The sequence below is a fragment of the Papilio machaon genome, chromosome 21 (assembly GCF_912999745.1).
Source record: "Papilio machaon chromosome 21, ilPapMach1.1, whole genome shotgun sequence".
Classification (NCBI taxonomy): domain Eukaryota; kingdom Metazoa; phylum Arthropoda; class Insecta; order Lepidoptera; family Papilionidae; genus Papilio; species Papilio machaon.
Genome location: NC_060006.1, coordinates 6,410,072 through 6,427,913, shown reverse-complemented (window position 1 = coordinate 6,427,913; position 17,842 = coordinate 6,410,072). Strand labels below are relative to the sequence as shown.

General features: G+C 34.2%; 1 protein-coding gene across 1 annotated transcript in view; it reads left to right on the top strand.

Moving 5' to 3' along the window:
- LOC106707252 overlaps positions 1-17,364 on the top strand; it is a 96,627-nt gene extending 79,263 nt beyond the window's left edge. Inside the window, exons 3-13 of the mRNA XM_045683295.1 lie at positions 3,155-3,257; positions 6,023-6,222; positions 6,843-7,025; positions 7,823-7,932; positions 8,413-8,527; positions 8,899-9,007; positions 13,337-13,474; positions 15,262-15,437; positions 15,620-15,758; positions 16,162-16,267; positions 16,518-17,364. Of these exons, the coding sequence (XP_045539251.1) occupies positions 3,155-3,257; positions 6,023-6,222; positions 6,843-7,025; positions 7,823-7,932; positions 8,413-8,527; positions 8,899-9,007; positions 13,337-13,474; positions 15,262-15,437; positions 15,620-15,758; positions 16,162-16,267; positions 16,518-16,704 (1,566 nt within the window). The 3' untranslated portion in view covers positions 16,705-17,364. The remainder of the gene's footprint in view (positions 1-3,154; positions 3,258-6,022; positions 6,223-6,842; positions 7,026-7,822; positions 7,933-8,412; positions 8,528-8,898; positions 9,008-13,336; positions 13,475-15,261; positions 15,438-15,619; positions 15,759-16,161; positions 16,268-16,517) is intronic.
- Positions 17,365-17,842: the final 478 nt, after the last annotated feature.

Below are 17,842 nucleotides of genomic sequence, written 5' to 3'. Positions count from 1 at the left end.
ACTTAAAGTAAAATTAAATGGTTGTACAAAAATTGCATAAATTAAGACAAAGTGTGGTCTCCTCTGTTATGGAGAACTTGCTGGCACCGATTATTCATAGAATCGATGAGACTGTTAATGTGATCCTACGGTAATTGCTCCCAATGAAATTTTAGTAAGTCCATCAGTTGTTGGGTTGTTGTCACTCCATCCAAGTCATTTAAAACACGTCTCTGGAGCATGTCCCGTGCATGCTCGATGGGGTTGAGGTCTGGCGATTGTGCAGGCCAAGGCAATACCAGGAAGTTTTCCCTTGCCAAGTACTCCCATGTGTGCAAAGCTGTATGCGAACGCGCATTGTCATGCATCAAGGTGAAATCGAAGCCAAGCGCTTGTGCGAATAGACGGACATAAGGTCTTAGAACATCCCCAACGTAATTTACAGCGTTCATGTTACCATTTACAAAAACGAGCTCTGTTCGTATGTTCTTCATAATACCCGCCCATACCATAACTGTTAAGTCGTTGTATGGATGCACTTCCTGAAGCCACCTCAGTCTTTCAGTATTTCCAGGACAACGGTACACTCTTACCCTTCTAGTAACAGGCTAGAACCCAAATCGAGACTCATCGCAAAATAAAATGTTATCCCATTGTTTCCGGGTCCATATAATGTGTTGCCTAAACCATTCATTTCGACGAGCGCGATTTCCGTGACGTATCGGTGGGCACCTAATTGGCCGTCGTGCTCGTAGGCCATACTCATGCAATCGATTTCACACAGTTTGGCAGCTAACAACAACACTACTTGAATTTTGTAGCCTCAAACCTATCTCTCGGGCGGTTAACATCGGCTGGCGTCTTTCAGTCAGTTGTATGTATCGATCTTTCCGTGTTGTTGAACACCTTCCTCGACCTGGGTGCTGCTCAGCAGGATCTCCCGTGTTAGTTTAACGCTGATGAAGACGGCAAATAACGCTTCTGTTGATACCAAAATACCGAGATACCTGAGATTGAGTTCTTCCCGCTTGCAACATCCCTACAGCTCTCTGCATTTCATCTGCGTTCAAATGACGTCGCTCCATAACGTAAAAAATGTCTCAAAATTCAAATTTGTTCAAAACTTTTTTTAATTATTGTTTGAATCTTAAAATTGATACCGAATACTAAATTTTAATAAGCAAAGAAAACGCTGTAAAATTCGAACAAATGCATTCGCTTTTGAATTTGTGAAAAAAAAAAACAAATGATACTCGATTTTTTTTCACAACCAGCCAGTATGTCCTATAGATCAAAAAAGTTAACATAAGTATTACCTACTTGGTAAAAAATTATAAAATAATTGATTAATAATTTGAAATAGTATGTGTTGCTTAGACTTTTTTGATGTGTGTATAACTAGCTGTCGCCTGCGACTCTGTCCGCGCGGTAAAAATGGCTATGTGTTCTTCCAGAGTATGTTTTACAACCCTGCCTTCATCGAGATCCATGCAGCCGTTTTGGAGATAACTTCAAACAAATATCCATCCATCTAAACATTCGCATTTATAATATTAGTAAGAAGTAAGATAGTAAGATGGGAGAAAACTTTACATCTGTTATTTCGGTGATTTTTTATAAACTAGCTTTCGCGTAACACTACCTAGATAACATGTACTAACTAAAATACTAACATAAAAAAAGATATATACTGGAATAGTTTTTGGTATGTTTTTTAATGCAGATATGTCTATATTTGTTAGGTTAAACATAACTATGCATACGTATACACATGTTAAATCATATGTGCGGATGTGCGTCCGTACTTTTTATCTATATTCATTCATAAATATCATATTATTTGTATGTGTGGGTTTGTCTGAACTCAATCATATGTGTACGTTTGTATAATATACAATAAACAAACATAACTCCAGCTCGTAACCCAAAGGGGTAGGAGGAGATCACGGACGTACGGACGGGTTACGTTTGCCGCGGTTTTGATACACCTCTCTCGCTTCTTCTACATTGGCACATCTACGCATACATGCACTTCGGTTTTAAGTGTTTTTTATATATCAAAAGGAGGCAAACGGCCACCAGAATTCACCGAAATTGCAAATGCAGATGCGTTGCCTACCTTTAATCAACGGAGAAGGTGACGCACAGAAAGAGGGTATTTCTAAGCTCCGTTTCCATGCTCTTAATACCTCTTGAGTATTTCGTCACTATAGACGGTAAAAGCCTGTCTGGGTTTAGTAATTAAAATTTTTGATTGTTAAGATGCACCATATTACATGTATAAGATGTTGTTAAATATATGTTTTTTAAAAGAATTGTCTATAAAATAACAATATAATTGTTAGCAAATAAGTATGTTATTTTCGTTTCATTAATAAACTACGATAATTTCCTTATTGACAGTCACTTATAAAGCTATATTTTAGAGTTGAGTCCTTTTGGAATGAGGAAAAAACAGTTTTTATATTGGCAACACTGTAATATTGGCAGCAATGTTTATAATGTTGGCATTATGACGTCTCGCTTGCGGCCAGATACGATCGTTATTCAATTCATTGTTGAATTATCCAATAATGCTTCGTAACAGATATAGCTTTACAACGAGATCCGCTTTTACTTGGGAGTAAATATAGCTAGCTGAAAGCTGATTAGATTTTGACGTCCGGAACTCCGTTGAACGGACTTCGGATTTTGCAGCACAGATAATAAAATGGCATAGATTATATAACTACACCGGAACACGCCCACGGCGCCATGCTGCCTGTATCACCGGACGTGACGTGTGAAGCTTTATTTTTAATTCATTGATGGGTCAACATTATGTTAGGTTATGTATTATATCAAATATTTTTAACCATGCGTTTTCACTGCCAAAACACATGTTGTTTGAGGAATGAGATGGATATGTGTTTTTCCACCGTTAAATTAAAGCTTTTGCATAATGAGAAAAATTGTTTTTTTTTGCAAATGCGAAGCATACATGTTGATTGTTTTTTATTCCTTTATTCCGCAGATATTTTATACGTTGTATATAAAAAAATCATATCTCTGGTTTGTGAAAGATAATGAGAAGGTTGAAGTAAGGAATGTTTATATACCTACAAGTAGGTATGTCGACCGTGGAAATCCACAATAAGGTTTATTCTAATGTAGGTATGGTTCCCTTTTGTTCCAGGAGTCGGCAAAGGAATGGAGCCCCGCGTCGGAGCGAGGTGCGCTGGGGTACAGCAAGCTGAGCGCGGAGAGCCCGCCTTTTGTCAGGATCAACAAGAAATTAGGTAACTATAGATATCATATTTCTTTTTAATAAAAACATTTCTTAATGAGGTCAAGAAAAAGCATTGTAACAACAAAGTACAAGAAAGAGAATTAAAAAAAAAAAACATGAAAATAGTTTGAAATCGCTGTGTTAATTTTTAAATGCGTGCAAACTGATTTTATATTCTATATTACTCCTACTGGCGAACTCACAGAGATATTAAATATTCCTTAATGCTCTCCTAGTGACAAATTAATCACTCTGCGTGCAACATAGTCTAAGAGCCCGTGAACCCCAGACCTTCGTTATTTTATAAAAGCTGAAAGTTTGTCAGCGCATGCTCCCAACACAGGTAAGAACGATGGACTATTATGAAGTTTGGGTTACCGTGGCTTTGGCAGGTAAACGGTACTAAAGGTGTGTAAAATACCGATCTAAATTCGTCAAATTATAAAGTGTGATTTTTTGGTATTACCTTCAGAATATTATTAAAAATCACGTTATTGATTGCCAGACACTTAACATCGTGGCAACCCCTTGCCAGACACCCCTAATGTTCATGAAATTATAATTCTACTTATGTTATAGTATAAAAGCTGATTTTTATATATAATACTTAGGTAATAATTAGATGATGTTTCCTCATCAGCCAGACATTTTTGATAGTTCCAACCCCTTGCCAGACAATGATGTAGGGTCGCTGTAGGAGCGAGCGCGAGACAGTATATGTATGGTGGGTGCGAGTGAGATGGCGAGATAGGTCTATCGCGATCCCTCAATAACAGATTATAAAAAAAAAACCAAATAAATGATACTCAAAAATTTAATTAAAAATATATTAATAACATTACAAGTTATTATAGAGCAAGAGCCCGTGAACCCCAGACCTTTATTATTAGTAGTAGTAAAAGTAGTACCCATTTCAATGGAATTCTCTGCATATATTCTCTCCAATGAATCAGTATATAATTCATGTAAATGGAATTATATACTGATGACAGCGGCCATTGTTGATAATATCTTCTTCTATGATGCTACAAATTTCATTGAAAGATTCTTGGTGGTACTCTCGATAATGATGCCAATCACTTTTAACAGATATTTTCGCCAATGAAGATATTTTATTATTAAACTGAATCCTACAGTCAGTGTGATAGTATATTTTCGGATTTGCAATACTTTCCAATCTACTTAACAACTCATTATACTCTTTTTGATTTTCAATGCTAGACATTATACGAGACTGAAATTGGTTTTTATCACCTTCATGGAGTGGAAGCATTTTTGATCTCACTTGTCTCTTTTTTTTATTACAAAATAAACAAATTTTTTTACTTATACTGATTAAAATGACTAATGACTTATGACTGATGAAAAAATATTTTACCTCAGAACCTAAAAATTCTAAAAAGACTGTTGAAACAGAGCAAGAAAAAGAGCCATCTAAAGACGTAAATATATCAACAGACGATTCAATACCAGGTCCATCGCATTTGTCTGAGTTAACTGTATCACACCCACCTTCAGCTTCTCAATCAACAGAACTTCAACCTTCCCAGGCAGCTGTGGACATTCGCGGACTTGAAGAAGTGAGTGAAAATGCTAATGCAACCACAGAAGTAAATAGTTCGATTCAAGTGATACCAGTGTTGATATAAGTAAAAAAATTTGTTTATTTTGTAATAAAAAAAAGAGACAAGTGAGATCAAAAATGCTTCCACTCCATGAAGGTGATAAAAACCAATTTCAGTCTGGTATAATGTCTAACATTGAAAATCAAAAAGAGTATAATGAGTTGTTAAGTAGATTGGAAAGTATTGCAAATCCGAAAATATACTATCACACTGACTGTAGGATTCCGTTTAATAATAAAATATCTTCATTGGCGAAAATATCTGTTAAAAGTGATTGGCATCATTATCGAGAGTACCACCAAGAATCTTTCAATGAAATTTGTAGCATCATAGAAGAAGATATTATCAACAATGGCCGCTGTCATCAGTATATAATTCCATTTACATGAATTATATACTGATTCATTGGAGAGAATATATGCAGAGAATTCCATTGAAATGGATACTACTTTTACTACTACTAATAATGAAGGTCTGGGGTTCACGGGCTCTTGCTCTATAATAACTTGTAATGTTATTAATATATTTTTAATTAAATTTTTGAGTATTATTTATTTGGTTTTTTTTTTATAATCTGTTATTGAGGGATCGCGATAGACCTATCTCGCCATCTCACTCGCACCCACCATACATATACTGTCTCGCGCTCGCTCCTACAGCGACCCTACATCATTGTCTGGCAAGGGGTTGGAACTATCAAAAATGTCTGGCTGATGAGGAAACATCATCTAATTATTACCTAAGTATTATATATAAAAATCAGCTTTTATACTATAACATAAGTAGAATTATAATTTCATGAACATTAGGGGTGTCTGGCAAGGGGTTGCCACGATGTTAAGTGTCTGGCAATCAATAACGTGATTTTTAATAATATTCTGAAGGTAATACCAAAAAATCACACTTTATAATTTGACGAATTTAGATCGGTATTTTACACACCTTTAGTACCGTTTACCTGCCAAAGCCACGGTAACCCAAACTTCATAATAGTCCATCGTTCTTACCTGTGTTGGGAGCATGCGCTGACAAACTTTCAGCTTTTATAAAATAACGAAGGTCTGGGGTTCACGGGCTCTTGCTCTAACAGTAAATCTGCCCTTAATCATTTATTTCTACTATATCACATTGTAACTTCTTTCTATTCCAGGTGGTTCAACAGAGAACCTAATCGTGCCGAATCTCCGGCCGAGCCACCTGCACTTGCCCGCCTCCTCCTCCGGCGACAGCCTCGATGTGGAGGTGCGCGACAAGGAGCCAGCCTACTCCCGCAGCAGGAAGTCCCGCTCCATGGTCGCACACAAGAGGTCACCAGTGCCCGCACCCCGACGTGTACTGCCACCTACTGAGGTATAACACAGATCTTATTATATCGGGTTAAACGCCAATTTATTTTAAACTAGCTTTTACCCGCGACTCCGTCCGCGCGGAATAAAAAATAGAAATCGGGGTAAAAATTATCCTATGTCCTTTTCCTGGTTCTAAGCTACCTGTCCACCAATTTTCAGTAAAAATCGATTCAGCCGTTCTTGAGTTATAAATAGTGTAACTAACACGACTTTCTTTTATATATAGATAAATGTCCCATCTAAGAATTAAATATGCCCTGATTACTTTTTTGTTACATCAATATCACGCACAGAAATTAATTTCATATTGTTTGGCATTATGTCGAAATCTTTTTTTACCCTGACCAGGTTATAAATTAAGATGCGTTGATACATTTGATACAATGTTAACAGTGATTTTTTTTCTAAAAAAGTGACTATTATTTTGTTAGCATAGTCGCTAGATGGCGCTGTCATTATTTAACTTTTTCCCGTTCCCAAAAAAAAATAGCTTTCATTGGTCATTTTTTTTTAGTTAAAATAATTATTTTCCCCGTTAATTTTATATTTATTCGGTCACAGATTAAAAAAAGCTGTGCAAAGTTTTGTTTTACGTCTTAATATAATGATTTTATCCGTCAGATATACGAGCGTGCGCCGGAGCCGACACAATCAGCCAGCTCGGTGGTCGACGAGCGACTGATAAAGCGCACTAAGTATTCGGAGAGCGGTAAGAAGAGCAAAAAGAACTGGAGCGAGTGCTACATGGTGTTAACACATACTGCACTCTACTTCTACAAGGATCAGAGGACATATAATGCCACCGTAAGTAACTATGTCACTTTAAAATCTGATTATTCTATTAAAAAAATTAAATTGTTTTAATAACTCATTATTATATTAAATAAAAACGTCTACACTCAAGTATAGTAAAGCTGTATATCAAAAACTAATTTGGCAACTTACGGCTCATTGCGATGTAGTGAGTCGCAGTTCGCAGCTTGAATCGCGACTACGTCCAAGCGGAATTAAAAAAAAATTAGTAGCCTATGTGTTCTTCCAAACTATGTTCTATATCCATACAAAATTTCATCCAGATCCATTACCTTCGAGATACTTTCAAACAAACATCCATCCATCTAAATATTCGCATTTATAATATTAGTAAGATTAGTAAGAAGTAGAGTTGTGGCAACACCGGCACCTTGATTGAGTGGCCAGTGTGTACCGCGCAACATTTTTGTATGCATTTTTTACATTTTACTTCTGGTCATTATTTATTTTTCTTAAATTATTTTCATCTCGAAAACTAGATATTTTATTTCTTATGAATAAACTTTTATCATCAACTAGCTTTTACCCGCGCCTCCGTCCGCGCGGAATAACAAAAATGCACACAAGATAAAAAAAAAATCTTATGTCCGTCTTCTTGTTCTAGGCTACCTCCCCATCAATTTTCAACTAAATCAGTTCGACCGATCTTGAGTTATAAATAGTGTAACTAACACGACTTTCTTTTATAAATATAGATAAGATAAACTTAATAATTAAATTAAAATGTTATCTAAAATTTCATTGCATCATTAGGTAGTACTGGTACTAGTAATAAGTTTTGTATGCAGAAGATCCGCAAGCCGGGCACGCCCCCAAGCCCGACTGCGCCGCGCGCAGAACTCATTCTGCCGCTGCGCAACGCGCACGTGTTGCCCTGTATACAGGCACACACTAGAAGGTAATTTGCTACGCCCTTCACACGTATAAAGTTACATGTCTTAAGAAATATCCTTAGTTAGATAACTCTTCAACTTTACATTGTTAATTGCAAGTTGTTAATTGCAAGTTAATTTTATTGATTTGATTATAATTATTTAATTTAAAAATTAAAACGTTAATGTAGTTTGGTAAATTTTAATATAACTAGATGGCGCTGTTCTTAATGTCAAATGAAGACGAAATCGATTCTAAATTTATACGATAATTTGTACTCACAAAATAGTACTTAAAATCGCCTTCTTATCGTAAATTATATCAAAATTAGTAGTGACATATTTGATGTACTTTACGCCAAATATCTCATACTAATTTTAAATTTAGTCAATAACGATACGATGGCGATTGTCACAAATATTATTAGGCACACAGATGTGAACTGTGAAACTTAGATATAAGATGTCGTTTTCTACCAATAGATGTCAGTGTACGTTACAAACAGGTACACGCGGTCTTTCACACTGACCGTGGGCTACGACACATATCTGCTGCAGGATGAGAGCGACGACAAAGCCAAGCAGCTCCTCATGCTCATACAGAACATTATATACAACCTCGTAAGTATAAAACAACATTGTAGTCCATACTTTAGTTGGCACGTCGGACACATGAATAGTCTAGTTGACGACGTGCCAAGTCAAATTAATTTTTTTTTTCATTGTTTTCTATTATAATTGGATTTAGCAGGGTAGGGGACATACACAAAAAAGTTATTACCCACTGCTGTTCGTCCCCCCCCCCCCTACTGAGTTATTTTAGCGAGATCAGGTAGGCGTTTGTTAATTGCCTAACTTCTACTGGCCACGGGTAAAAAATCTAAAAACCATGCTTTAATCAATTTAAGCTACAGATTATATTTCAAGAAATAGACATTCCCCCGAGTCAGGCAAGAAATCTGATCTTATAGTTTAACCTTTTCATCCACCAGGGACCTCCGACCTTGGAGGAGTATCCTCCGCAGTACCAGAGCAGCAACACGGACCTGGAGAGTCTGGGCCGTACTCCGCCCGTAGCGCGACATACACGACACAAGAAAGGTGAGTCTATCTCTCATCTTATAGTGCCCTGGTACATAACAAACTTTGGTAGCAACCATTCAAAGAACCGACAAATATCCCCCCCATTTTTGAACTTTCTTTGCAGGTTTAATTCGTACGTTCTTTTAAATTTAAAACATTGAATAAAAAAACGAGTTGGGGTTCAAACCCGGATGTGTACGAGTATATTCCAGTCCAGTCCATAACGCCTTCTTAAGATATTAAATAGGTGTTAGGCAAAATTATCGTCTTTATATCTAGGTGTACACTAAATAATAAAAATAGCATATATTTCATTGCTGGTTATTGACATATTTAATTAAAATCTATTGTTTAACCTTTTCACTGTTAGAGTACGTACACAACAACATACGTTTTCTAGAAATTTCTTACTACGGGAAAAAAGTTTTTGTAGAAAAATAATATAATATGCTATATTTTATTATACATATATGCAAACTCTATATAATTTTATATACATATTTTTTATGTATTCACATATTTTTAACACAAGTTCTAATATAAAAAAAAACACAAGAGTATATACATTTAAGAATTTAGATGCGTTGTTTTTTGGTTTAAATTAAAAATAATGTTTGAAAAAAAAAATAGCATGTTTGCATGTATTCCTTATTAGGTCAATGACGTGTTTTCCTGGAATTTAAATGATTTGACGGAATTAATGGCGTTCGATTTTCCTTATTCAGTTATTTGCTCTTGCCTCGGCTGATATATACGTATTTAAGAAGTTTAATTCATATTGTAATGTTTAATACGACTATTAATGTAATATTATTTAATTGTTTACTACGTTTTTAATTTGATTTAGTGTTTTTTTTTATTTTGTTTTTAAATTTGACTATGGTTGACATTAGAATAGTGATGTGTCTTAAATTATGACTTGTGGTTGTGTCGATGGTTTTCGGATAAAGCGATCGTGTAAGATGGTTATTGTTATTTTTTAATTTAACAATTCAACTTATTATGATAATTATTAAATGATGAAAGTTATGTAGGTACTGTATTCTCAGAAAAGTGTCTGGAGGTAAATACTTCGAAATAACATGGCATATTGTGGATAGAAACCTTACTAATATTATAAATGCGAATGTTTAGATGGATTGATGAATGTTTGTTTGAAGGTATATACATAACGGCTCAACGGATCTTGATGAAATTTGGCACAGATGTAGAACATAGTCTGGAAGAACACGTAGGCTAATTATTAAGTTTTTTTTTTTAATGCAAAAACATCGGTGGTCAATTCGTTCTATTTACACCACCTGGATATTTTGAAATAATAAATTAGAACATGGACACAAATTGTGTAAAACTGCTTTTAAGTAATTGTTTATTTCATTTATTCTCATTTTAACTATACAAATTACTTATACCTTTAAATCTGGGAAACTGTCGTAATATAACTATAGGCTGTCACCCGCTACTCCGTTCGCGCGGATTTAAAAATAAACTTATTTAGTAGCCTATGTTTTCTTCCAGACTATGCTCTACATCTATGTCAAATTTCATAGAAATTCGTTGTGCCGTTTTAGAGATACCTTCGAACAAACATCCATCCATCTAAACGTCAAACAAAATTTAATGTCAAAAAATCTATGGTTTGTCCCAATCCGTTAAGGAAGAGCCATAAACAAGAAATTTCATTGACATTTTTTGACCTATTTTCTGACGGAACAACTGCAATAATCGTCCATCACGGGACAAAATAAGTTTGTTGCACTATGGTTTTTATTACCTTTGTATTCCTTTGACGGAATGAATCGTTCAGTATTTATCTTCGATTTATAATTGTTTATTACAAAATACAATACTATTGCGATTTAGTCATTACCACGCGATATTAAAGGTCTTATCTTGATAACGCAATCATCCTATCTTAGATTATATCTCAGTACTTCTAAACAATCCGTTGGAGACGCACGTGTTAACATTATGTGCCGTTGTGAAATAATTTTTTTTAACGATTTTTTTCTTCAGAATACAATGTGATGTTCTCTTTTTAAAATGGATCATGAATTAGTGCATGTTGTATCCGAATTCTGGAATCTAAAATCAGATCCAGTAATGGATAAACCAAAGAAGAGTCCTACGGAAAAACATCATTCGAAAATAAAGCAGTTTTTTGGTTCGCAGCATTTCAGCGGCTCAGTAAAACGTATATTTATTTCTTAGTATTATTTATATTTACGTGTGAAATTATCTTACACGTATAAAAATAACTTATCAATAATTATTTAACGTAACGATTAACTGCTATTGTTATAAAAAAATCATTTAAAAGTGTTCATTTATTGTGGCAACATTAATAGAAAAATCAGGTGGCTGAATACTGGTTTGCCGCATTCTTACTTTAAAAAATATACTATAAAATGTCTTTGATTATTACCTAGTTCAAAAAATCATGAATTTTGTTTTGAAATAATCTGTTTTAATTTGATTTTTCTTGTTGGTAACACACTAAACAATTTATGATCTCAATTATGTACGTCTAAATTACTGTTCGTATGTGATGTCACTATGAGTAATTATAAAACTTTGTTTATTAAACAAATGAATCATTAGTTTTAAGAAGTGAATGTCTGTTTTGATTGAATTACAAGGTGGCAAACGAGCCAACCTAAATTCACCTGAATACGCCGAAATGACGTAGCGAATGTTGCCCATAGACATCCGCCTACCGTTAATCAATGGAGGGGACGCATATAAAGGGGAAATTTCTAATTCCTATGCGCCTATTCTATCCTATTCTTTATAAAAAAAGGATAGGAAGAGAAAGGGGACTAAAATTAGGCCACATTAAGCACACTGTACGCGGAATGACTTCCACTTGACGCTTGTCTTCTTTGTGGTTGTCGTATTGCACTAGTCGAGACCCGCTCGTACAACTGATGTTGTTTCTGGCCACCACTGTTAGACTTTTTATTATTCTCTATATTATTTGTGGTATGAACAGAGTTGTATTGAAAATAAAAATAACAAAATCACTCATGCTAGAGCTATAGTATTTATATGTAGTTTTGTTATTACGTAAATAAATTTAATTATGTCAAATTGTGTTGTTACAAAAAGTTATAAAGCAACAATAATCATTTTTTTATTATCTATGTTATAGATAAATGTAATCTTTAGTTATCTATAGAACTTGACCAAATTGACGGCATTTTGTTTTGTTAACCTATTTTTTAAATTATTTCAAAACAGTAGGCCGATTGTTTGTTTAGTGTGCGCATCTAAACCAACCCGACTATTTAGTCGTGTCAATGTTCGCAGTTACAGCCTAATCTGATCAAAAAAACTTGAGAGGTGTGTTGGGACACCCGGATGGAACGAAGTTCCTTTCGATTAATTAGTGAAGGAACCAATGTTTATTCTATGAATAAAAAACTTAAGTCTTCACAAGAAGTACATTTTATTTCTATGAATTTTCGTTATATATTGTCACGTCGTTGCCATGGTGAAGTAGCGCTCATTCGTCGTTAACATACTTACTATAGCAAAAAGTGTCGTGACAACTTTTCGTAAGAATTTTTTCCGTCTAGCCCCCTTTCACAACGCGCGATAAGGAATTTCGTTCCAAAATCAGACGACTGTCTCTAGTCTACGCGGTCTCTAGTTAGAGTAGATTTGCTACATAATTTTAAATATTTACAAATAAATTTAATTTAAGTTTGTAAAAATTATATATTTTTATATGCTACGAAACAGAACACAATAACGTATTCCTTACATTATTTTTAATACTTAAAGTTCGTACAACAGTTTGGATATAATTTTAATGATGTCCACTTCTCTAAAAAATAACGGTTTCTTTTAATAACGATGAAAATAATATCGCGGAATATTTTTTTCCAAATTAATCGATTAAAAAATCGTTTATTTAAAAAATAAATTAGTTATAGTGATTATAAGAAGGATTCATCAACATAAAAAGGTAAATAGTTTAAAAATCTGTTCCAACCTGATCTGTTTATGTTCGTGATTACGTCTGATACGATTTATTTTATCTGTATCGTTTTGTGTTTTTAACACCGTTTTCGTTATAACTGTTATTTTTAATCACTTGAAGAATTATTTATAATTTTAATTAATGTTAAACCTTTTTAATGTACTTAAACGTAATGTCTATTAACTAGTCATTTTTAATATATAGGTAGAGATAGTTTACCTTCTGGATTATGCGTTTGGTTGTTGGGATATATTTTTTGGCCTTCTTTCATTATCTTTCTTCAGTTCTAATCTAGCTTTTCTAACTGTCCTATCTTTTGTTTGTTGTTTTAACACTCTTTAGTATTTCCTTGACTCTTTCAGCCGGTGGGAGTAGCAACGAGGATCTCAGTGACTCCACTGAGGTTTCTACACAGAAATCTCAAGTGACAAAAGTTCTGAGAAAATTCTTCCCGAAGCGGCCTACGATGGAAGATCTTGTCAAGAAAGGGATTTATAAAGGTTCGAATTGTATATAAATTGCGTAAAGCTTACACGGAAACGGCCCGCACTTAGTTATAAGACTAGGTAGTGATGAATAACAGCGTTATAAACAGGTACCGTTATTTTGTAGTTATAACGCTTGTGGAAACGGTTGTTAGTGTAGTTTATAGCTATTTTTTTAGATTTTTGCTTTATTATGCTTTTGGGTGATGGTTTGCTTGATTTAAATTAGTTTTGGGAGCCAAAATTTAACCTGGTGATGGTGAAATTTTATTTTACTGATTTACAGGACGATAGTTTAAAGAAAACAGACGCTGTAAACTTAACTGATTTATATGTAAAATATTAGGTTAGAAATAAACCTAATTTTGTTCTAAATTTATTTTAAAAACGGTAAGTTTAATAAAATATAATTCTAAAAACAAAAAAAACTTTCTTTGCTACAATTGTGTAAAGATTTTTTGCTTTTGATTGTTTTTTTTTTTCAAAAATAAATATTTTGCATTTTTTGTTATTGGTGATTTTTTAAATTTTATTATTACTTTATTACACATTTTTTATGACAGGTGCTTAAATTATTTTGATATACTAAAATGAATTTATGCAATAATAATATGGCTTGTTTTATTTTTACCCGTTTCCCTTTAGTTTTTAGCGGTGGTAGAGTAGTTTTTTAAAAAATTGTAAATATTTTTTTATTTCCTATTTTATGCGCGTATTTTTTATTATATTTAGATAGAGATCGATTTCTATATTCAAATTTTACCTGATTAATGCAGTAAAAATTAAGTTTACCTTAATTTCTCATGTTTTTTCAAGTGGTCACTCTAACGATGGGTATTGACTGTACACCCCCCTCTCTCTCTCTCTCATACTCTCTCTCTTTGAAAAAAATAGAGATATTATAATGTTTGTAAAACAGTTGCACAACTTAATAAAATTAAAATTTTCTGAAAGAAGGCAAAATGTGTTCTAATCGAATCAATACCAAATTATTTTCAAATGGGACATTTTATTGTGGAAAAAAACATACGCATAAGTTATGTTTTTATTTCAAAAAAATACCTTGTTTAAGACGAAATCACTTCTGTTGATAACTGATAAACGAGTATTTAACTTGTGGACCTCTCTTAAATTCTTTCACATCCATAATAGTACAAAGTGGTCACTTATGTTTTCCTTGTATCTTTATTGTAAAAAAAAAAACTTTTTAAAAAGAAAATTTGAGGTGTTGTACAAATTGTTGTAGGAAACGGAATTTAATCACAACGGCGATAATCTGACGTATGTTGATAACATACTGACTTAAGGTTTGATTATGTAACAAATAATTAAAAATACTAGTATTTTTATATAAAACTAGCTTTTACCCGCGACTCCGTCCGCGCGGAATAAAAAATAGAAAACGGGGTGAAAAATATCCTATGTCCGTTTCCTGGTTCTAAGCTACCTGCCCATCAATTTTCAGTCAAATCGATTCAGCAGTTCTTGAGTTATAAATAGTGTAACTAACACGACTTTCTTTTATATATATAGATACAACAGTCATGTAAGATCTAAGGAAACTTAAAGTTGGTTTCTGAGGCCGAAATCTCTATATAAAATATATCGTCATCCCTGTCCTTGTTTGTCGTCTTTGACAAAACAGTGACAACAATATGGTTTAAGCGGAAACCGGATATTAAACAGACACTGTTACATAAAATCATTTTTTTAGATTAGTCAAGTTGCATCCCATTTCATTCCCTAACTCTATCAGTCGCGCTAGTGGAAAATGTACTTAAGTATGTATCCTTTATGCACAGATGAGCCAGTGTTCGGTCGTAAGCTGGAGGAGGTGTGTTCTGAGAGCAGCCCTCGCGTGCCGGAGTTCGTACGCGCCTGTGTCCGGGAGATAGAGAGCACAGAGGAGAACCTGTCCACTGATGGTCTCTACCGAGCCAGCGGGAACCTCAGCCAGGTGCAGAAGATACGACTAGAGGTAAGATTAGTAGTTGAAGAAAGACGCCATTTACCATCCTAACTTGATCTTATTATTATTATATATTATTATATTATTAGTAATCCTAAGCCCCCCAATTGGGGGTTAAGCCCCTCTTAAAAGATATGATGATCTATTTTAATGATGTATCACATTGCCACATGTCATTTGTCGATTTGCAGATTGATCAGAAGAACCAGTCGGTGATCAGCAACAATACGGACATTCACGTGCTGACTGGTGCTCTCAAGCTGTTCTTCCGCGAGCTGAAGGAGCCTCTCATTCCTTGTACCATGTTCGATAGGGTTCTCTCCGCATGCTGTGAGTAATTGTATCCACTGTCCTATGATTCATTTTTATTTAATTAAATTGTAGCACACAGACTGGCTTTCAAACTGATTACAAATGGTAATTCGAATATTTTGAACTGACAACACTTTGAGTTGTTAGGGGGAGGGATAGAAAAATCGAAAGATGGAAGGTAGAAGAAGGTCGGTTGAACTTTTAGTCATCGAGCCTTTGAGTGAGAAGGTTGTTTGAAAATTAGAACATAGATAATATCTGGATTTTTGGATCTTTAGCACTTTACGATTGCGGAGCATTGTTCGTACGATTCCGGCTTATGTCTAAACTTAACCATTTCTATTACCGTATCAATTATACAAAGAAACTCCTCTCTCTTTTTATCTTTGTAAATAAAAATTGTTTGTTTATGTGTTTACAGCTATCAAGCCGCGAGAGGCGCGGATTAAGGAGTTCCGTGAGATTGTAAACTGCCTGCCCGAGTGTAACCGGGACACGCTCAAGTTCTTGCTGGAACACCTGCTCAAGTGAGTCTCTTACACATAATATGTTGTGCAATTTTTACTATCCATTTAGTACAGTGAGTAAAAAAAACTTATTAATTAATAATTATCTGCTTTATCGAATTGTAGGTATCTTTCAAAATTTGGTCTTTTATCTTAATTCGTTTTCTTAACCTCGACTGTTATAAGGAGGGAACAAATGTTCAGTACATTCGGTTATCGTGCTGAAATGTAAGAACGAATGGTTAATTGAATGAGTGACTTCCTTGTCCAGGGTAACACAATACAGTGAACGTAATCGCATGCACACCGCCAACCTGGCGATAGTGTTCGGGCCCACGTTGCTGTGGGCGCCGGCAGCGCAGGCGCACAACATCGCCGTAGACTGCATACAGCAGAACAACGTCGTTGACATCTTACTGAATGACTACCACGACATCTTTGACAGGAGGCATGCATGACTGATGACGTCACTGTACTATAAACCAACTGTTAAACGTATATAATGCCGCGTAATTGTGTTGGCAACACTGAAAAATGTGTTCTACTCGACGTGCCAACTCTCAACTAGTACTCGATACTTAAGTTGGCACGTCGTTTACAATGTACTTGTTTCCGACGTGCCAATTAAAAGAGTACCCAGGATTTGATTTAAGAAAAAATATTAACTGATCTCTATAAATGGATAGGTCATTGCTTGGAAAAGATAGCTTTTGCTTCGTTCCGACTTTAACGCGTCTGTTGATGTTCTTGACAGTTCATTCTATTTGTAATATTAGTTCGAATCCTCACCACCGCTACCAGTAGTAACCATCAGCGCCAACTGAAGAAAATGAAATAGACACGAAATACTACTATTTATAGCCTCTCCATGTATAAAGGTCAGTGATATAAATAAACCTGCTTTGTTCGACCGCTAAATGAAAAAATATCATCAACAATTTAATTGTTGATTTTTATGTAACTGGTTTATTTAAGTTTAATCGAAATGACATATTTAGGTTTAATCTCGTATATCGCAGACTTAGATTAATGTAAGTTTCGTTGCTGTAACTTGGCGTTTCTGTTAAGAATTGTATAAAAATAATATAAATTATATTTAGTATGGCGGCTTTCTTCTGAGTCAAAAACGAAACACATAAAAATTTAATCGAAACAAGATAGCTTACTTTATCTATAAATACATGCAAATATTATACTCACTTGAAATTTCTCCTTTATTATTATTACAACTTTGAAACAATAACACGAGTGTGAATGTTAAAAAAGATTTGCGTGATTTCTATAAAATTTTTAATAACTTAGAATTTATTACATTTATTAAAAAAAATAATGAAATTGGCACTAAATCAAAAAACAATAATTTTAAAACTAATAATTTGATGTGTCAAAATGTTTGACAGTTAATTAGATATTTGGCGCCAAAGTAACTGTCACAATCACGTACTTTTTTCGTCTAGATCTAGAGAGTCGCTAATGTGTAAATGTTAATTTAGTTTTCTATCATATAACAATGTTAACTAAGTTTTTATGTTTCTTGTACATAATAATGTGATATAAATGAAAGTGTTTGTTGAATGTTTGTAAACTATGATCTCT